The 22,641-nt window shown below is 39.1% G+C and overlaps 2 protein-coding genes and 1 pseudogene across 2 annotated transcripts; 2 read left to right on the top strand and 1 right to left on the bottom strand.

Annotated features, from left to right (window-relative positions):
- Positions 1–3,642: 3,642 nt before the first annotated feature.
- LOC147866144 (stress-response A/B barrel domain-containing protein UP3-like) lies at positions 3,643–4,947 on the top strand. The gene is made up of 3 exons (XM_087316715.1): positions 3,643–3,756; positions 3,877–3,930; positions 4,122–4,947. Exons 1-3 carry the CDS (start codon positions 3,643–3,645, stop codon positions 4,725–4,727), a joined length of 774 nt encoding a protein of 257 aa, XP_087172841.1. The 3' UTR covers positions 4,728–4,947.
- Positions 4,948–12,770: 7,823 nt separating this feature from the next.
- Positions 12,771–13,016, top strand: LOC147866143 (small nucleolar RNA U3; annotated as a pseudogene).
- Positions 13,017–18,375: 5,359 nt separating this feature from the next.
- Positions 18,376–19,565, bottom strand: LOC147866142 (stress-response A/B barrel domain-containing protein DABB1-like). Its single transcript, XM_087316508.1, has 2 exons — positions 19,515–19,565; positions 18,376–19,378 (listed from the first exon to the last, which is right to left on the bottom strand). Exons 1-2 carry the CDS (start codon positions 19,534–19,536, stop codon positions 18,528–18,530), a joined length of 873 nt encoding a protein of 290 aa, XP_087172634.1. The 5' UTR covers positions 19,537–19,565; the 3' UTR covers positions 18,376–18,527.
- Positions 19,566–22,641: the final 3,076 nt, after the last annotated feature.

Raw genomic sequence — 22,641 nt, 5'->3', positions numbered from 1 at the left:
ACTAAGCCGGTTGTGTTTGTTGTACAAGTTTCCACACACACTATTCTTTTGCACCATTCTGTTGGAGGAGAATACACATAGGTTCATTAAATGCACATATAATTTGGAAGTACTTATGGGATATTTGACAACTTTTAACCCGTTGTTATTTGAGGCCTGAACAATGGGGTGGTTTTTCTCAATATGTTCAGAATGATGGAGCAGGAGATATTGTTCCAGATTTTTACGCTATTTGGGCACTGACAACAAAATCGGAATATGTGAAACGCTTTCACGTTTGATAACAGACATGGAGTGAAGGCCTATAGGAAGGAATTGAAAGGAAATTCTTATATGGAATTTGTGGATGTTAGAGCATGTGGGTATTTGATTTCCTCATGTGCACATTCAGGTTTTCTAATGGCATTACAAGGATGGTTCTAACAAGTGGATTACGGTTTCACGGTTTCACGGTTCCATGGAGAATATGGCCTCTCACTTTCTCTCTATACAGTAAACATTCGGTTAAGTACGCACTTTGAATGCAAGGAAGAAGTGCGTACTTAACCGAGCCGCGTACTTAGGGCTTTTTACACACAATTTTTATTTCCCCGAATTTTGTTTTGTCTGCACATTTTAGAGAGCGTAGCCCAACAGCCACCGATCAAACCCTGTTTGCTTCTTCATTGATCACGCGCAGTACATAGAATACTATTTCTTCACCTTAGCTCTTCTCAACACACTATTTGTGCCCCTATCGTCTTCTCCGGGTATGTAGATTTTCTGTGCATTTCTAGGTTTTCTAAGACTGAGGGTTTAGGGAACTAAAAAATAATTGGTTGTGGAAGAGTATGTGATGCATGTGTCTTGTTTTTATTGCTTAATCAGATTTCATACAGTGATTAAGTTCATAAATTGTGGGTTCCTTAGATCAAGGGTTTAGGGAATTCGAAAATTATTGACTATGGAAGCGTAAACGATGTATTTGTCTTGTTTTAATTGTTGAATTGGAGTCCATATGGTGATTAGGTTCATAAATTATAGGTTTCTTAGATCGAGGTTTAGGGAAATGAAAAATAATTGATTGTAGAAGAGTTTGTGATGTATTCGTGGAAGAGTATATGGTGTATTGGTCTTGTTTTTATGGCTGAATTAGAGTTCATATATCGATTAGGTTTCTTAATATGAGGGTTAAGGGAATTTGGAAATTATTGAATGTGAAAGAGTATGTGATATATTTTTCTTGTTTTTATGGCTGAATTAGACTCCATATGTCGATTAGGTTCACAAATTATGGGTTTCTTAGTCCGAGGGTTGAGGGAATCAGAAAATTATTGATTGTGGAAGAGTATGTGATGTATTTGTCTTGCTTTTATTGCTGAATTGAACTCTATATGGTGATTAAGTTCATAAATTATGGGTTTCTGAGGCTGAATGTCTAGGGAATTTGAAAATGATTAATTGTAAAAGAGTATGTGATGTTATTGTCTGGTTTTTATGGCTGAATTAGAGTCCATATGTCGATTAGGTTCACAAATATTGGGTTTCTTAGTTTGAGGGTTTGGGGGAATTAAAAAACAATAGATAAGTCAATGTGAAATTAGCTAATTAGCTTTATTACAGAGATGAATGCAACCCGCAAGCGAGGTGTTGGACCTCGTTTGAATGATGAACAAAGGCTACAAATTTTGGAGATAGTGGAACAACCATCAACTCCTTCTCTTCGCAAAATTGGCAGAAAATTTGGTGTGAGTGAAGGTGCAATTAGAAGTTTGATCAAGAAGAAGGATGAGGTACGAATGCATGTTCAATTAAAAGATCATAATACAAGGAAAACAACTTTTCGGGGATCTAAAGGGAAATATCCAGAATTAGAGGAACGCTTGTATGCCTGGATTGATGCATCTCGTAGATTGTCGATTGCATTGCCTCCATCAGTTATTATGGAAAAGGCTCGACGACGACTGGCTACACAAATGAATATTTGTGATGATGATTTCAAAGCAACTTGGGGTTGGTTTAGGAAATTTCGTCATCGCCAGTGTTTGAATACTATTAGTTTGTATGGCGAAGGAGGGGCAGTTGATCGAAATGACCCTCAATTGTTGGCTTCTTTGGAAAGGCTCTATGATATAGTTAACGAGTATGATCCTCATTGTGTTTACAATATGGATGAAACAGGCTTGTTTTTTCGATTAGTTCTGAGATACACAGTGCTTTTGCCTAATGAAGATCCTACAACAATTCGGGGTAAGAAAAAATTGCTAGATAGAGTTACCTTAGTTGTTTGTTGTAATGCGACTGGAACTGAAAAAGTTCCTATTACAATGATTGGAAAGGCTAAGGAACCTTCTTGTATCGTTGGAAATTCTTGGCCATTACCTTATTTAGCACAAAAAAATGCTTGGATTGATATCCCTACATTTAATAAGTGGTTTGATCATGTGTTTGTACCTTTTGTTCGTTCTCGAACTAATCGCAAAGTGCTTCTAATCCTTGATAATGCTCCTGGACATGCCGAAGCATTTGAGCGTGATGCTATCAAAGTGATTTTTTTCCCATCAAATGTCACATCATGGAAGCAACCAATGGATATGGGAATTATTGCAGCTTTGAAAAAGAGGTACAAATATCATTTGATAAGAGAAGTTTTGACATATCATGATAGTCCAAAAAATGTTAAGATTCGTTTGGAGGATGTAGCTAAACGAATGAGACGAGGTTCTGTTGGTTTAGCTTTTGGAAAGTCGGCACATTTGCTAGATATTGCCAATCTCATTGTTATTGCTTGGAATGAGATCACACAGGAGACACTTTTTAATTGCTATAGAAAGGCAGATATTATTCCATCATTCCGTATTAATGATGTTGAAGTTGTTGAAATGGAAGATCAATGCCTTGATGATCTTGTTGCTTTGTTATGTAACTGCAGTTTGCTTGAAAATGCACATAATGTAGAAGAAATTCGAGAGGAAATCATGGAATGTATCAATGCAGATGCAAATGAATCAGAAAAACTTAATCAAAATCTCCTTGAAGAGATTGATGAAGTTATAGCGCAAGCATCCAACACTAATGAACCACTTGCAGATGATGAAAACGATTCAGATTCTGAGTTTATTGAGATGCAAGATATGCATGGATGCTTAAAGGAAGACGATGTGATTATTCCTAAAGTATTGCAAAATATTGTTGATACCGAACTCATGGTGAACTCGATAATGACAAAAACTTATCTAAGTTCTGAGAAAGCAAACCAAGTGAAATTAGCTTTATCGAGTGCTCGTAGAATTATTCAAGAAGCAAATTCTGTTATTATTTCTAAGCGTATCGCTAAAAGTAGGCAAATGACCCTACATGATTTTCGTATAAAATAGCGAAAGACTTAGAAATCTCATTTTTGTTGATATTTTGCGATTGTTCTAATCAATCTTAAAAGTATGCACATGACCTTACATGATTTTGGTATGAAAATTGCAAAAGAATTTAGAAATCTTATTTTTATTAATGATTTTGTTGTTTTTTGAATTATTGGAACATAGTTTCAATTTGGTTGAATGTATTTTTTTGCAAAACAATGTAATTTTTTTGAACAGGATTTTGACATCTATGAAAAGCGTATTTAATAGAATGTAGTACTTAATTGGACACGTACTTAACCGAATGGTTAGTGTATATATCTCTTTCAAAGTGTTCCTTAACCTTCTTTCCTTCTTCTTCTTCTTCTTCTTCTTATTCCTTCACACTGTGGAAGGATGCAAGTTCAAGCTCTGCGAGGTAAGTGAAAGACACTAAAACCCATCTATTCTCTGTCAAAATCTCCATGGCCTCGAAGGATATTCTTCTCTTTCTTTCTCACACACACATATTCACATGTGTTTTGTTATTCATTTTCAGGTGCTCAGATCTTCTTCTCCAAGCCTTCAAACATCAGAAATCTTCAGCATTCAGGTACTCCTCGCAACCTCTTCCCCTCTCTCATCGTTGAAAACCCTAGCTTTACCTCTGTTAGAGCTTCGTCTACTCCTAGGATTAGGCCCTCGTCCAGGGCTTTGTCTATGGATACCTCTATCCAAAGCAAAAGCGAGGAAAGCAAAGGCAAAGGCAAGATCCGTGTTATTGAACATGTGGTGCTTTTAAAGGTGAAAGAAGGGGTCCCAGAAGAGCAATCTGAAGCTATGGTTTCTGCTCTCCGAGGCCTCAAATCTCTGCCATCAGTAATTCATATCACTGCTGGAAAAAATAATAGATATAATAGTGGCATTAGTAGTGGTGATGAGAGCTTTTCACATGCTCTCCACTCGAGATACTACAGCAAAGAAGACCTCAACTCATATGCTAACGACCCCTTACATCTTGAAGTCATCAAGAACCACATAGCCCCAATAGTCGATGATAGAATTGCAATTGACTGGGAAACTGAACTAGAGGAACCAGAATTGGCATCTTCTGGTTCAGTTGGAGCTGTGAGAATTGTCGCCATGAGGCCAAGTTTGGGAACCTCAGTTTCACATCTCGTGGATGCATTCAGTGCCTTTGAGGCACAGTTTCGTTCAATCAAGCAAGTTAGCTTCGGGACCAATTTTTCGCCGAGATCGAAAGGCTATGAATTTGGATATGTCGCCTTGTTACCTAATCTTCATGAGCTTTCAGAGCTTTCCGAGAATGAGGAATATGTAAATGTGCATAAATCCACCATCATGCCCGCCCTCGAAAAGTATATTGTAGTGGATTATTCCTCTACATGAATTCAAGTGATATAGCCGAAGAAAGATGCTAAAGAAAAGATAATAAAATATTTATATTTGCATCCGACTATTTGTGTGTCGGGAGTGAACTCTCTTTGCAATTCAGAGGCTTCAAGGTCCTTACCAATATGCAAATACTGCATTAAGGAGTATTTTGCCTCCATGGTGAGTGTCCATTGAACACCAAAACTGATTTCTGAAATAAGAAAGTTACTTAAATGGTTTTCTGTCATTTGAATTTGTTTTGGGCTCATACTATACACAAGGTTGCATTGATGAATCAGTTTGGCTGTATAAAGGTTTCATTTCAGCTCTGTGCTGTGTCTGGTGGAGATTCAAATAGATTTTCTGAGATAATAGAGTTCCCGAAATGTTTACTTCTGTGATGTTCTTCTCATTGGAGCCTACAATATTAAAGGCTTACAAGAGATTGCATTAAGAAACCTTTTTGGCATTTGTTTTATCTCCATGGTGATGTCTAACAGACCCTCAAATTTGAGAAATGAAACAAGGCAATTTATGTTTTTGCTTTTATACCGTATCATGCACAAAGATAAAAGTGTTTGAAATCAATTTTGAATGCTTAAAAATAAGATGGGAGATAAAAATATAGCTACCAACAATGTAAAGCAAGATTAAAATCAAGTATGATTTTGAGTCCCAACAAAGAAGGCAATATGAAATTGTTTCATTTTGGGCTAACAATGTTTCATTATGGAGACAGACTTTGATAGAACTTATAAGGACAAGTACAAATTAGAATCCTAGACTAGTGTTCTTGGGCATATAAGAGATAGATATTCCCACCAATTCTAGATCTATAATAATCTGCATTCATGAAAGAAAATTGATACCTTTCAATGAAAGAAAATCTCCAATAAGGTATAGTGCACTTCTATATGTTTCAAAGTTCTTTCATGCCAACAAGATGGCACCCTAGTCGTCATTGTGGAGAGCTAGAGCTTAACCTTATACCCCCTTTTGTTTGCAACCAGTTCAGAATTCCACAATAAGTCCTTTCATACTTCACTGGCAACATTATGATCTACTTTCGTTTTCAACACAACTATGCACTCTGGAAGTCGTCATCTCCAATATATTGTTTTGCATGCAAGATAATAAAAAATTCCGATGTACATTGAAGTTCAAATTTTGGACTTGGTTTCCTTTGCCCACTCCAAGGCTTGTCTCCTTGTTCCACACAATTACTAGATAAATCCTTTTCACCATTGTTGAATGCTTTTTTCTTGGGTTTGACATGAATCGGCAAAATACTCTAATTGCAAATGCAATGTCAAGTTTGGTGCAAGGTTGTTATAACACACATTTAATGTTTAGGTACAGATAACGACATCTCTTGTGCCTTTATCACCAACGCCATCCCCTCCTCTTGATGATGGTATCTATCAATTGGGACTACCCTAATAAACAACATACATTCCCCCACTTGAATGTGCCTTGCACCAAACTTGATCAACCCCCCTCCATATTCGATGCGTCTTTGGGCAGTCCCACAGAGCGTGTTGGATTGATCTATTTCATTGGGGCACGCTACACAATTAGGAGAGCAAAGGATCTTGGGTTGCCACACGTCAACCAGTAGTGATCTATCTATCAATAGCCATTGAAATGTAGTAATTCGCATAGCTTGTTATTGTTTCCATCATTGCTGCCAAAACTTGGCAATAGTGGTATGGGGAACATGATATGTGTGCCATATCTTTGCAGCAACCAATCCTTTGTTGGTTTGAGCAACTAGGATATGGCGAACCAATTTGTTCATGAATTGGAAGAAGGGGATGGCTTTGCTTCCTTGTCTCACATAATGATCGTGTCGCGTCCATTGCCAAGGGTCCCAACTAACCTTACGTGGCCATGTGTTTTCATGAACACATATGTGCAATCCTAGTTGTACTTTGATCGGGCCAAGATCTACAATCCACTTACCACCTGTATACGCAAGCACTTGAATCGTTATGTTCATTGTTGTTGGTTTCTCGTTGCCTCACAATTCGTGGCCTTCGATCCTATCTAATGTTTCACTATCTCTTGGAGTCAAGGAACCCTCGTCGTTGCCTATCCACTTCTCCATTATCATCCTTGGACTAGCAGCTTCCCCACGCAATAGACTGCTCACAATTTTAGATCTCATTGTCCATCCGCCCTTGATTCCATATAGTATGTTGGCTTCATCTTGTACTAGCAATGACATGAACAACCTCCAACATTCTATGCTCTTTGTTGGATCTTCTGCAATGCTTCCCCATGGTAGCCCCTTACTGGATCCAATTAGTTTACCGGATTCATCTCGGATGCATGGGTTCCACAAAATGCATTGATTGAGCTAGGCATGTTTGGAGTTAAGTTGACCTCACTTAAGCCCTCCTCTTATGTCATAGCACGCCATCCACATGGATGCACTATATACTTGTGTGTACGAATATATGTATGTGTTTATGTAAAAGTGTATGGGTTTAGCTATGCATGTGTTACATGTATGAAGGTGATTAAAAATGGGTAGGAATGTGTCTATGAGTGTATATGTATTCATGTGAAGAAGTATATGCATGTGATGTGTGGATAATGTTTATGAACATGACTATGTTAATATATGTATATTTGTGGGCGTACTTTGCATATGCCTATGTTAATCTATAGTATGTGCTTATGTATGTATATATATTGGGGTATGTGTTAGTGTATTTTTATATAAATTAGTATGTGTTGCTTTATGTATGAATATATATGTATATAAATATGAGTAGGGATGAGTGTGTGAATGTGTCCTTTTATATTTATGTGTGTGTGAGTGAGTGAGTGAGTGAGTGTTTAGATATGTGAATATCCTTGTGTTTGAATTATGTATGTCATTTTGTGCAAGTCTATGGGTAGGTTTATGTGTATTTTAAAATGTAGGTTTATATTTGCAATTATGTGTGAAGGGATAATGCACGGGGTCAAGCATCGACTTAAGGTTTGAAAGGTTGAGGTGCCTTAGGTTGTTCTTGAGGCTTGGAATTGAGTAAAGTTTGAATACTCGAGGGTTGGGTGATCGACCAAAGGTCAAGGCTCAGCCCCCTCGAGGATTGGAGGTGGGGTGAGCCAATGCTTCACGGTTGAGTGCTTGAAGCTCTAAGCATCAACTATGGCTCGAGCATTGGGCGCTTGAGGTGCAAGAATGCTCGAAGGTTGAGATCAAGTTGATTGAATGCTTGCATGCCCTATCAACTCATTGAGCTTAAAAGTTCACGCACATCTTCGTGGGCCCAATTATCTATTCAAGGGCAATGGTTCCATTTTTACTTCTTTGATCCTCTTAAATTCATGTGCTTATGCCTACAAAGCATGAACTTCATCCTATTGGTGGAATACAAAGGTTTTCTAGAACTCGGTGTCATGAGTTCAAATTATGTCATTCACAACCTTCTCTTGCTTGTAGCTTTTCCACAAAGACTCCAAATAACGATTTGAAAAATCCATCGTGATTCCCACAAAATTCCCTAGAAACTCGCACAAAGAACTACCAGATGCTTAGAGACTAATGAATTTGCACTTTTGCCTCCCTTGAATTTACATGTTTCCACACATAGGTCAAGACTCGATGATCCAATTCTCAATCAAGGAATTCCATGACAATTGTCGCTCAACCGCATGTCGCATAAGATTTGTAAAACTCGTTCCAAATACATGCATACTTTAATGAAACCTTACAATAATTCGCAATCCTTTCGAGAAGCTCATAGTGAGATACAACTAAAGTTTCAAATCCTCAATCCTGTGACATGGGGTATAGGATATGGATGAATACAATGAAAAGAGATCAATTAAAATGATATGTCAACATGACATCCTCAAGTTTTAGTGTAGTGAACATGTGATCGATAACCACGTTTCCTTTCGTCACGATAGGTCTCCTACACACCCTTTGATTCCCCATCCGTGAATAATTTCGTCCACTAGCAAATCTTGGGGGTCCTCTCTCAGCATGCCAATTCCTTGCAATGAGCTTTCCACATCCTCTTATAGGTTTCAAGAGTCCCATTAACAACATATCAACTTCGTTTGTGTCACACCTAACCTTGTCGCTTGACTAACACAAAAGTCATTGCCACCTACATCCTTTTATAGGTTTCAAGAGCCCCATTCCATCAAATCAACTTCCGTTACGTAGCACTTAACCTTGTCAATGGACTAACACAAAAGTCATTGCCACCCACATCCTTTCAAGAGCCCCATTACCAGCCACCCACATCCTTTCAAGAGCCCCATTACCAACATAACAACTTCCTTCGTGTGGCACTTAACCTTGAACACTTGCCTAACACAAAAGTAACTATCCCTTTTCATTTTTACGAAATATCTCGACAATATTATGTCTTTTACATAACGAGTAAGGCATCTTTCTCTCTCGATTAGCCCTATCGAGAGAATCGAAACCGTGCACCTTATCGTTCCAAGAGTTTTTGTTCTTACATGTTTGAACTATATGGTCATCATCATCTTCTTCTTCATTGAGCAGTTTCTTCTTGCTACTTTTTCTTACCATAACCTAATCTCTCACATTAAGCTCACAAGAGGAAGCCATACATGCCAGTACAAGCTACATCAAAAGAAGAAGCCAGATCACAAGAGGAAGTGAAGAAGACAGAGATCAACAACAAAAAAGAAGAACTTATCAGATCGCTCATCTGCCTTCACTGCATGTGGGAATTATATGCACACACTGCAGGACGGTCATCAACAGCCTCTTCTTCTTCTTCTTCTTCTCGTATTAACAAATACATATGTCATATAAGTAATTAACATTTATACGAAAAATGTATTCAAAGTACTTTCAGTTTTGGAGGTACTTAACTCGTATTAATACATTCAATATGCATGGTATCCATATTCTACTTAATGTGCTTCACAACCAAAATCTAGTGCCCAACATGACATAATGTAAAGCTTCCAATGATGAATGTGCTTCCCTGCTAGGGAAGATGGTGTCGGCTCAAGTTGATGACTTTAGGTCCCTCGTTAGTGTTGGTTATTAACAATCGGCAACAGTTCGGTGCGGTTTGAGAGGGTCCAAACCGAACCGGTTTGGAACCGAACCGTAAAAAATGTTTGAAACCTGAACCAAACCGTTAAACCGTTAAACTTTTCAAACCGTTAAGCCATTAAACCGTAGAAACCGCGGTTTCGTGGTTCGGTTTCGGTTTTGAAAATAGGTCAAATTTTTAATTTTTTTAAATTGATAATATTTCATGATTTAAATTTTTTTAAATTTTTAAGATGTTCCTAAAATGTGAGAATAAGGTCTAAAAATGAAAAGATTGTTTAAAAACAATTTTTACAATTTTTTTTTTTTAAATTATAAAAAAAAACCCATTAAACCGTTTAAACCGCAGTTTTTGATTGTTGAAACCGAACCAAACTGTTTAAAAAAAACCCCAAACTTGAACCGAACCGTTGAAACCGTTAAGCCGTTAAACTGCGGTTTCGCAGTTCGGTGCTAATTGTTATTGGTTATATTGGTTTCAACTTCCTTCTGATTTTCTCAATAAGCCTTGATAATATCTTGCTTTTCATTTAAATGTGTGTGTGTTTGTGTGACTCTCCATGCAAGTGAAAGTGTTTGGGTACTTTAGTGATTGAAGAATGTCTAAGTATGTTAGAGTTACGAGTATTAATGTGTTTGCCTAATTGTATATATTTATATGTGTGTTAATATGCAGGCATCCATGTATAAATGAAGTGTGTATAGATGCTTGTGCGTGTGTGCATGTGTATGTGTGGATAATGTATATGAACATGGGTATGTTAATATATGTATATTTGTGGGTGCACTTTGCACATTTTGTGCTTATGTATGTGTTAGTGTATTTTCATGTAAATTTGTATGTATTGCTTTATTTATGAATATACATGTATATAAATATGAGTAGGTATAAGTGTGTGAATGTGTCCTCTCATATTTATGTATGTGTGTGTGTGTGTGTGTGTGTGTGTGTGTGTGTGGAATCTAGAAATGCGAATGTCCTTGTGTTTTAATTATGTATGTGATTTTGTGCAAGTTTTAATGTTCAAGGGCTTGAGGCTTGGAATTGTGTCAAGTATCAAAACTCGAGGATTGTGTGATCGACCAAAGGTCGAGGCTCAACCTCCTCAAGGATTGGAGGAGGGTTGGTCCAACGCTCAAGGGTTCAATACTTAAGTTCTAAGCATCAACTAATGCTCAAGCAGGAATGTTCAAAGGTTGTGGTCAACCTAATTGAATGCTTGTGTGCCCTATCGATCTTTTAACCGTTCACACACATCCTCATGTGCCCAATTCTCTATTCAAGGGAAATAATTTTTGTATGTACTTCTTTGACCCTCTTACAATTCACGTGCTTATGCCTAGAAAGCATGAACTTTGCCTAGTTGGTGGGGCCCACATAGGTTTTCTAGAACTCGTCGCCATGTGTTCAACTCATGTTGTTCGCAAACTTCTCTTGCTCGTAGCTCTTCCTAAAAGACTCCAAATAACAAATTGAAAAATCCACCACAATTCCCATGAAATTCCCTAAAGATGCACACAGAGAACTACCAAGTGCTTAGGGACTAATGTTGCCTCCTATGAAATTACAGGTTTTTAGACATAGGTCAACACTCGGTGATCCAATTCTCAATCGTCTAATTCAATGACAATTGTCGCTCAACTGCATGTCGCATAAGATTTGTAAAACTCGTTCCAAATACATGTATAATTTAATGAAACCTTACAATGGTTCACAATCATTTCACGAAGCTCATAATAACATACAACTATAGTTTTATATCCTCAACCCCATTATGTGGGGTGACTAGAATAGGATATGGGTGAATACGACGAAAACAAATAAGGGAGGATGATAGTGTCAAGAGGACATCCTCAAGTTTCAATGTAGTCAACGTGCAATCGATAACATGTTTCCTTTTGTAGCCATAGGTCTCCTACACACCATAGCCTCTTGATTCCCCATCCATCAATAATTTTGTCCACTAGCAAATCTTGGGGGGTCCTCTCAACATGGCAATTCCTGGCAATGAGCTTTCCACATCCTTTTATAGGTTTCAAGATCCCCATTACCAACACGTCAAACTTCCTTCGTGTAGAACTTAACCTTGACACTCTATTTAACACAAAAGTCATCACCATCCGCATCCTTGTATAGGTTTCAAGATCCCCCTTACCAACATGTCAAACTTCCTTCATGTAGAACTTAACCTTGACACTCTAACTAACACAAAAGCGTCTCCATCCGCATTGTGTAGAACATAACCTTGACACTCTAACTTACACAACAATCATCGCCATCCTTTATAGGTTTCAAGATCCCCGTTACCAACATGACAAACTTCCTTCGTGTAGAACTTAACCTTGACACTTTGACTAACACAACAAGCATTGCCATCCACATCCTTTTATAGGTTTCAAGATCCCCGTTACGAACACGTCAAACTTCCTTCGTGTAGAACTTAACCTTGACAATCTAACACAATAGTCATCGCCATCCGCATCTTATTATAGGTTTCAAGATCCCCATTACCAACATGTATGTCAAACTTCCTTCGTGTACAAGTTTAACCGTAACCCAAAAGTAAATGTTCCCTTTTCATTTTTACAAAATATCTTGACCATAGATCTATCTTTTACATACCGAGTATGTATGTAAGGCATCTTTGTCCCTCTGATTACCCCTAACCGAGTTTCGAACCTTGGACCTTATCATTCCAAGAGTTTGTTCTTCTTACATGTTTGAACTATATGTCTTTTTGTTCATTAGGTTACTTCTTCTGACCATAACCTATAATCACACTAAGCTCATGTACACAGAGCTCCATTGATTCCTAGAGTCCATTGATTCCTAGAGTATATACTGAGTGAGGAGGGGGAGGATCTATAGTTTTCAAGAGTACAAAAGAAGATCTTCCTTCAAGCTGCCATGGCTTTGGGTTTAGGGTTTAGAGTTCCACATACAAAGACATTCATAAAATTGAAGCTTTTATATAAGCCATGAGTAGAGATGTCCTATCACGACTATACTTGAACAGGATCTGTTCTATAGTTCGTACCTCTTGTGTGAGCAATTCTCTGCTCAGACAAATGCCTGCATTACTCGGAAGATGAAGTATGTGCTCCATCTGCCAGAGCGCGAATACCACTCAAAATCTCTCCTTCCTCCTCGCCAGAGGAAGAAGAAAGAGGCTGTTGATGACCGTCCTGCAGTGTGTGCATAAATTCCCACCTGCAGTGAAGGCAGATGAGCGATCTGACGAGTAATTCCCCTTTTCTTTCTTAAAAATCTGGCTTTTTGATAGAGAGCTTGTAATCTGGCTTCCTCTTGTGATGTATATGTATATTGTAATGGCCAGTGTGCATAAATTCCCACCTGCAGTGAAGGCAGATGAGCGATCTGACGAGTAATTCCCCTTTTCTTTCTTAAAAATCTGGCATTTTGATAGAGAGCTTGTAATCTGGCTTCCTCTTGTGATGTATATGTATATTGTAATGGCATGTATGGATGGCCTATCAGGAAACAGATTTCCTTGTAATGGCTTTTGCTAGAGAGCTTGTAATCTGCCTTCCTCTTGTGATGTATATGTATATTGTAATGGCATGTATGGATGGGTTACCATGAGACAAAGGGAACTCAACTCCGGGTCTCTTCGTTTTCTCCTCACCACCACCAACGAGTTGTTTCCGGCAAGAAAACTAAATGCTCTCTTGCAATCTTTGAGCAAATCTAATTGGTTAACTTCAATTCATCTCTCGAGCAAAATATCATCGATTAATTTCTATAGTCCGTCATTTTAATTAAACAATAATCAATTTAACTCAAGTCCTGTTTTTCAGCAGAAAGTGTTAGGTAACAAGTCCCTCGAGATGGGAAGAGGAGCACGATTTGAAGTTCTTCGGGAAGAGGAGCACTAGTTGAAGAAAGAACTGAATCAGTTAACAACAACTCGGCCGAGGCTAAAAAGTCAAACCAATTGTTCAATTCGGTGATCGCCGAATAATCAAATCCAAATTGATTCGGCTAATAGCCGAATTGGTCGAAGCCGACTCGAGGCTATATCTGTAAATAGAGTTAATGTGCCCTTTTGGGCTATATTTGTAAATAGTAATGAATGTTGTATTGGTATAAATACACCTAGGGCAATAATTAAGTAGTTGATCATTATTGTCGTGGTAGGAAAGTTATAGTTGATAGTTGCCTCTATAACTAGAGTTGTGAGAGTGTGTGAGTATCTTTGTAACCATCTGTGACGAACAAGAGCTCAAAGTCGTTGCCTTCAAGCTTCTTGTTGTACTCCTCCCATCATAGTGATTCTGTTCGGGGTTTTTTGACTCCACCTGGTTTTTCCTTTTTTCGGGTTTTCCACGTTAAATAGCGTCTTTGTACTTGTATCTTTTGTCATGTTTGTGTTCTGTCATTCTCGATCTTTGCACCCGCATACACATATGTGCTAACAGGTTGTGGCCGGATCAATTCTCAACAAACTGGTATTAGAGCGATGGAAGACACATTCGGCAGAATGTTCAAGTTAACCAAATCCAACTACATAGTGTGGAAGTCCAAGATGTGGGACATGCTCATGTGCAAGGATTTATGGTTGGCGGTGCAATACAAGAAGACCAAGGCAGACAAGATTGATGCATCAACTTGGGAAGTCATGCATATGAAGGCAGCTGCATACAAAAGGTGTTTTATAGACACGAGTCTATACAAAAACTTTAATAAAGAGAACAAGGCAGATGTCCTTTGGGAGAAGATTGACATTATGTAACATGTTAGAGAACAAGAATGTTGTCAACAAAGTCTTTTTGTTCCGGAAACTAGTGAAAATCCGATATCAGGATGGCTCCAACATGGCGGAATCCATCTCATCTTTCATGGCACTCAACCATTTCCGGATGTGGGTATCCCTTTTAGCTTCCTCGAAGCTTTCCAGCTCCCCCTTATTGGGTATCTTCGGCCTAAACCCTAAACCCTAAACCCTAAACCGAAGATACCTCTTAAAACTTTAGTTGTATCTCACTATGGGCTTCTTGAAAGGATTGCGAATTATTGTAAGGTTTCATTAAATTATACATGTATTTGGAACGAGTTTTACAAATCTTATGCGACATGCGGTTGAGCGACAATTGTCATGGAATTCCTTGATTGAGAATTGGATCATCGAGTCTTGACCTATGTGTGGAAACATGTAAATTCAAGGGAGGAAAAAGTGCAAATTCATTAGTCTCTAAGCATCTGGTAGTTCTTTGTGCGAGTTTCTAGGGAATTTTGTGGGAATCACGATGGATTTCTCAAATCGTTATTTGGAGCCTTTGTGGAAAAGCTACAAGCAAGAGAAGGTTGTGAATGACATAATTTGAACTCATGACACCGAGTTCTAGAAAACCTTTGTATTCCACCAATAGGATGAAGTTCATGCTTTGTAGGCATAAGCACATGAATTTAAGAGGATCAAAGAAGTAAAAATGGAACCATTGCCCTTGAATAGATAATTGGGCCCACGAAGATGTGTGTGAACTTTTAAGCTCAATGAGTTGATAGGGCATGCAAGCATTCAATCAACTTGATCTCAACCTTCGAGCATTCTTGCACCTCAAGCGCCCAATGCTCGAGCCATAGTTGATGCTTAGAGCTTCAAGCACTCAACCGTGAAGCATTGGCTCACCCCACCTCCAATCCTCGAGGGGGCTGAGCCTTGACCTTTGGTCGATCACCCAACCCTCGAGTATTCAAACTTTACTCAATTCCAAGCCTCAAGAACAACCTAAGGCACCTCAACCTTTCAAACCTTAAGTCGATGCTTGACCCCGTGCATTATCCCTTCACACATAATTGCAAATATAAACCTACATTTTAAAATACACATAAACCTACCCATAGACTTGCACAAAATGACATACATAATTCAAACACAAGGATATTCACATATCTAAACACTCACTCACTCACTCACTCACTCACACACATACACATAAATATAAAAGGACACATTCACACACTCATCCCTACTCATATTTATATACATATATATTCATACATAAAGCAACACATACTAATTTATATAAAAATACACTAACACATACCCCAATATATATACATACATAAGCACATACTATAGATTAACATAGGCATATGCAAAGTACGCCCACAAATATACATATATTGACATAGTCATGTTCATAAACATTATCCACACATCACATGCATATACTTCTTCACATGAATACATATACACTCATAGACACATTCCTACCCATTTTTAATCACCTTCATACATGTAACACATGCATAGCTAAACCCATACACTTTTACATAAACACATACATATATTCGTACACACAAGTATATAGTGCATCCATGTGGATGGCGTGCTATGACATAAGAGGAGGGCTTAAGTGAGGTCAACTTAACTCCAAACATGCCTAGCTCAATCAATGCATTTTGTGGAACCCATGCATCCGAGATGAATCCGGTAAACTAATTGGATCCAGTAAGGGGCTACCATGGGGAAGCATTGCAGAAGATCCAACAAAGAGCATAGAATGTTGGAGGTTGTTCATGTCATTGCTAGTACAAGATGAAGCCAACATACTATATGGAATCAAGGGCGGATGGACAATGAGATCTAAAATTGTGAGCAGTCTATTGCTTGGGGAAGCTGCTAGTCCAAGGATGATAATGGAGAAGTGGATAGGCAACGACGAGGGTTCCTTGACTCCAAGAGATAGTGAAACATTAGATAGGATCGAAGGCCACGAATTGTGAGGCAACGAGAAACCAACAACAATGAACATAACGATTCAAGTGCTTGCGAATACAGGTGGTAAGTGGATTGTAGATCTTGGCCCGATCAAAGTACAACTAGGCTTGCACATATGTGTTCATGAAAACACATGGCCACGTAAGGTTAGTTGGGACCCTTGGCAATGGACGCGACACGATCGTTATGTGAGACAAGGAAGCAAAGCCATCCCCTTCTTCCAATTCATGAACAAATTGGTTCGCCATATCCTAGTTGCTCAAACCAACAAAGGATTGGTTGCTGTAAAGATATGGCACACATATCATGTTCCCCATACCACTATTGCCAAGTTTTGGCAGCAATGATGGAAACAATAACAAGCTATGCGAATTACTACATTTCAATGGCTATTGATAGATAGATCACTGCTGGTTGACGTGTGGCAACCCAAGATCCTTTGCTCTCCTAATTGTGTAGCGTGCCCCAATGAAATAGATCAATCCAACACGCTCTGTGGGACTGCCCAAAGACGCATCGAATATGGAGGGGGGTTGATGAAGTTTGGTGCAAGGCACATTCAAGTGGGGGAATGTATGTTGTTTATTAGGGTAGTCCCAATTGATAGATACCATCATCAAGAGGAGGGGATGGTGTTGGTGATAAAGGCACAAGAGATGTCGTTATCTGTACCTAAACATTAAATGTGCGTTATAACAGCCTTGCACCAAACTTGACATTGCATTTGCAATTAGAGTATTTTGTCAATTCATGTCAAACCCAAGAAAAAAGCATTCAACAATGGTAAAAAGGATTTATCTAGTAATTGTGTGGAACAAGGAGACAAACCTTGGAGTGGGCAAAGGAAACCAAGTCCGAATTTTGAACTTCAATGTACATCGGAATTTTTTATTATCTTGCATGCAAAACAATATATTGGAGATGACGACTTCCAGAGTGCATAGTTGCGTTGAAAACGAAAGTACAGCATAATGTTGCCAGTGAAATATGAAAGGATTTATTGTGGAATTCTGAACTGGTTGCAAATAAAAGGGGGTATAAGGTTAAGCTCTAGCTCTCGACAATGACGACTAGAGTGCCATCTTGTTGGCATGAAAGAACTTTGAAACATATAGAAGTGCACTATACCTTATTGGAGATTTTCTTTCATTGAAACGTATCAATTTTCTTTCATGAATGCAGATTATTATAGATCTAGAATTGGTGGGAATATCTATCTCTTATATGCCAAAGAACACTAGTCTAGGATTCTAATTTGTACTTGTCCTTATAAGTTCTATCAAAGTCTGTCTCCATAATGAAACATTGTTAACCAAAAATGAAACAATTTCATATTGCCTTCTTTGTTGGGACTCAAAATCATACTTGATTGTATTCTAGCTTTACATTGTTGCTAGCTATATTTTTATCTCCCATCTTATTTTTAAGCATTCAAAATTGATTTCAAACACTTTTATCTTTGTGCATGATACGGTATAAAATCAAAAACATAAATTGCCTTGTTTCATTTCTCAAATTTGAGGGTCTGTTAGACATCACCATGGAGATAAAACAAATGCCAAAAAGGTTTCTTAATGCAATCTCTTGTAAGCCTTTAATATTGTAGGCTCCAATGAGAAGAACATCACAGAAGTAAACATTTCGGGAACTCTATTATCTCAGAAAATCTATTTGAATCTCCACCAGACACAGCACAGAGATGAAATGAAACCTTTATACAGCCAAACTGATTCATCAATGCAACCTTGTGTATAGTATGAGCCCAAAACAAATTCAAATGACAGAAAACCATTTAAGTAACTTTCTTATTTCAGAAATCCGTTTTGGTGTTCAATGGACACTCACCATGGAGGCAAAATACTCCTTAATGCAGTATTTGCATATTGGTAAGGACCTTGAAGCCTCTGAATTGCAAAGAGAGTTCACTCCCGACACACAAATAGTCAGATGCAAATATAAATATTTTATTATCTTTTCTTTAGCATCTTTCTTCAACGATATCACTTGAATTCATGTAGAGGAATAATCCACTACAATATACTTTTCGAGGGCGGGCATGATGGTGGATTTATGCACATTTACATATTCCTCATTCTCGGAAAGCTCTGAAAGCTCATGAAGATTAGGTAACAAGGCGACATATCCAAATTCATAGCCTTTCGATCTCGGCGAAAAATTGGTCCCGAAGCTAACTTGCTTGATTGAACGAAACTGTGCCTCAAAGGCACTGAATGCATCCACGAGATGTGAAACTGAGGTTCCCAAACTTGGCCTCATGGCGACAATTCTCACAGCTCCAACTGAACCAGAAGATGCCAATTCTGGTTCCTCTAGTTCAGTTTCCCAGTCAATTGCAATTCTATCATCGACTATTGGGGCTGTGTGGTTCTTGATGACTTCAAGATGTAAGGGGTCGTTAGCATATGAGTTGAGGTCTTCTTTGCTGTAGTATCTCGAGTGGAGAGCATGCGAAAAGCTCTCATCACCACTACTAATGCCACTATTATATCTATTATTTTTTCCAGCAGTGATATGAATTACTGATGGCAGAGATTTGAGGCCTCGGAGAGCAGAAACCATAGCATCAGATTGCTCTTCTGGGACCCCTTCTTTCACCTTTAAAAGCACCACATGCTCAATAACACGGATCTTGCCTTTGCCTTTGCTTTCCTCGTTTTCGCTTTGGATAGAGGTATCCATAGACAAAGCCCTGGACGAGGGCCTAATCCTAGGAGTAGACGAAGCCCTAACTGAGGGAAAGCTAGGGTTTTCAACGATGAGAGAGGGGAAGACGTTGCGAGGAGTACCTGAATGCTGAAGATTTCTGATGTTTGAAGGCTTGGAGAAGAAGATCTGAGCACCTGAAAATGAATAACAAAACACATGTGAATATGTGTGTGTGAGAAAGAAAGAAAGAAAGAAAGAAAGAGAAGAATATCCTTCGAGGCCATGGAGATTTTGACAGAGAATAGATGGGTTTTAGTGTCTTTCACTTACCTCGCAGAGCTTGAACTTGCATCCTTCCACAGTGTGAAGGAAGAAGAAGAAGAAGAACTTGCATCCTTCCACAGTGTGAGAAAGTGAAGAGGCCATATTCTCCATGGAACCGTGAAACCGTGAAACCGTAATCCACTTGTTAGAACCGTCCTTGTAACGCCATTAGAAAACCTGAATGTGCACATGATGAAATCAAATACCCACATGCTCTAACATCCACAAATTCCATATAAGAATTTCCTTTCAATTCCTTCCTATAGGCCTTCACTCCATGTCTGTTATCGAACGTGAAAGTGTTTCACATATTCCAATTTTGTTGTCAGTGCCCAAATAGCATAGAAATCTGGAACAATATCTCCTGCTCCCTCATTCTGAACATATTGAGAAAAACCACCCCATTGTTCAGGCCTCAGATAACAACGGTGTTGTGAAGATCCGTCACTACGCGCGGATCGTGAGGCAGAACCGCCGGGGTTCTGGACCGGAAGGATTCAAAGTCGGTACAAGCTTTGGCACAAGCTTTAGCGAGAAAGTACTTAAGATAGATTGGGAAAGAGAGAAGTTGATATTAAACGATTGAGAGAGATTGATTGAACTTTTAACTTTAGATTTAAGAAACAAGTTACACGATCAATTTGATAACGAATTTCTTCTTCTTAATTTCATAATAAAAAAAATGTGTTTTTTCTCCTCCCCCTTCCTTTTATAGATCCTCTCATGCATATGATGCATGTGAGGGTACAAGACATGCATAAATTGCATGTTTGCCATTTGGCGCTTATGTATTACATGTGGTGCATGATAACCATGTCACTCATTTTAGCTCTCATGTATGAGAATTTACATGTATAAATACAATGATAGAAATATAATTTTAACTAAATAGTATGGCTTAATGGTAAGCCAATTGATTCCTAACTTGGAGGTGCAAGGTTCGAATCTTTCCTTGCCCTCCTTGTATATGTATATATGTATAATATTTATATATTTATTTATCTAGACACTGGTTCGTCGGATGTCGGTGCCTCGCCGATTGCCGTCGGTTACCGGTGCCTCGCCGGATGCCGTCGCCGGATACCGGTGTTGCCGCCGGATGTCGTCGTCGGATACCGGTGCCGTCGTCGCCGCCTCGCCGTCGCCAAATATCGGTGCCATCACCGGATGCCGCCGCCTCGCCATCGCCGGATCGCCGTCGGATGCCCGTCTCTCACTGGCGCCGGATGCCGTCGGATCACCGTCACCGGATTGCCATCGGATGCCGCCGGATCACCGACTCTATCGCCGGTCCGGTTTTGGTTGGCCAAAACCCTTTACGAGTAGCTAGCCCACCTCCACTCTTAGTTCAAGTTACCTTGAACTCTCTATGCTCCACACATAGACACAAAGATAATATCTTTTGCTCCACCTTATATATGATGAGAGTCGTATTTGTCGTGCCTATGTGGGATATCTCACAATTTGCTCTTTTCCTTTCATAAATTTTATACCCTCATATCTTGACATTTAGTTGTCTGTTTCTCGTGTAATAAAGTGCATTCGAAACCTCCATCATTTTGTACTTAGATATTAAATTTATTTAAAATGTTATCTTCACAATTATTGTATTATGTGATTTATACTCGATTTTGTACGTTTTATGGGATTTTCACACTATTGCCGAAAATCTTCACGACAACGGGTTAAAAGTTGTCCAATATCCCATAAGTACTTCCAAATTATATGCGCATTTAATGAACCTATGTGTATTCTCCTCCAATAGAATGGTGCAAAAGAATAGTGTGTGTGGAAGCTTGTACCAGAAACACAACCGGCTTAGTTGGACACCACGAGACAGTTAGGAATACATCAAAAGAATAGCGTGTGTGGAAGTTTGTACAACAAACACAACTGGCTTAGTTGGACACCACGAGACATTTAGGTATACATAGAGAGAGAGAGAGAGAGTTGCCAAGATGGATGTAGCTCAGTTGGTAAGGTTGCCCAATGGAGACCAGGTGGTCATGGGTTCAACCCCCTACATTCCACAGTGGCATCTAGTGAATTAAGAGATATATAAGAAGTATATAATAGAGAGGTGAGGAAGTTGGGTTTCAAACCCACAATGCAGTGCTTGTAGTGCTAACAACTTACCACTAGGGTAAGGTAATTACGATAAGAGAGAGAGAGAGAGAGACTGAGTAGAGCAAACTACAAACTATATTCAAAATAATAACTCTGTACGTATAACTGTGCTCAGCGAGCACTTTTATACAAGCCCTGATAACGGGCTGACACAAGTACTGAAAAGTACTTGAATGCTCATAAATGAGCATCTAACAGTATTTGAACATAATATTCCCAATACTATGTTCGACCCTAACGACTTTTCGGCTCCCCGCCAATTCGGCCTAGTGGATCAACCTATGTACGATTTTGCTTCTGGCTCCTTTCTGCCGGTCAACCCATGTTGAGCTTGTCACTCAACACTCCTCCTCAAGGTCAACTTGAGGTTCCTTGTCAATTCCAGCTGGTTCTTCGGTCTAGCTTCTCCTGGCTTCACACCTCCTTACTCGTGCTCCACGACCCATTTGGTCTCGCGCTCCTTGACCTGCTAGGTCGGCGTGTCTGCTACCAAAGCCCTCAATGGCCTTCTTGCCCTTATGGACTTGGCGCCCCTCATCCCATCGGCGTCGGCTTCAGCTGCCTCCTTATCCATTTGGCCTTCATATGATTTAGCTTGTCCAAATCATTCCTCTCAATTGAATCGTTTGTCTCTAATTCATCTCCACCATTAACCGAATTGGTTGTTTGGTCTTCCATTAATTGATTTTCTTCTAGTAGTTGCCCGTCGGACTCACGTTGATCCGAGGTGCCCGCTTCAAGGCCGTATTCCGACATCTTTTTCTTCCCCTTCTCCTTGCATGTTAGCCGTCTCTTCAGCTTCGTATGCAGGGATTGCACGATTGAGTCCTCATTGCTCGCCGGCATGTCAATCAGTTGGCCATTCGGCTTAGCTCCTCATTCGGCTTGCTTAGTTGGAATGAGATTGAATTCTCTTCTAGAGTGCCGATTTTTGTCTCAACAATGGAGTCCGCCTCACTAGCCTCATTTGCAAAATTCGACTTGGAGGTCATGGGGGTAAGAGTCA

Source organism: Azolla caroliniana, unplaced genomic scaffold (assembly GCF_043228905.1).
Source record: "Azolla caroliniana isolate FFs.n. ecotype wild unplaced genomic scaffold, voAzoCaro1.0.p SCAF_3, whole genome shotgun sequence".
NCBI classification, from domain to species: domain Eukaryota; kingdom Viridiplantae; phylum Streptophyta; class Polypodiopsida; order Salviniales; family Salviniaceae; genus Azolla; species Azolla caroliniana.
This window is presented reverse-complemented; position numbering and strand designations above follow the sequence as displayed.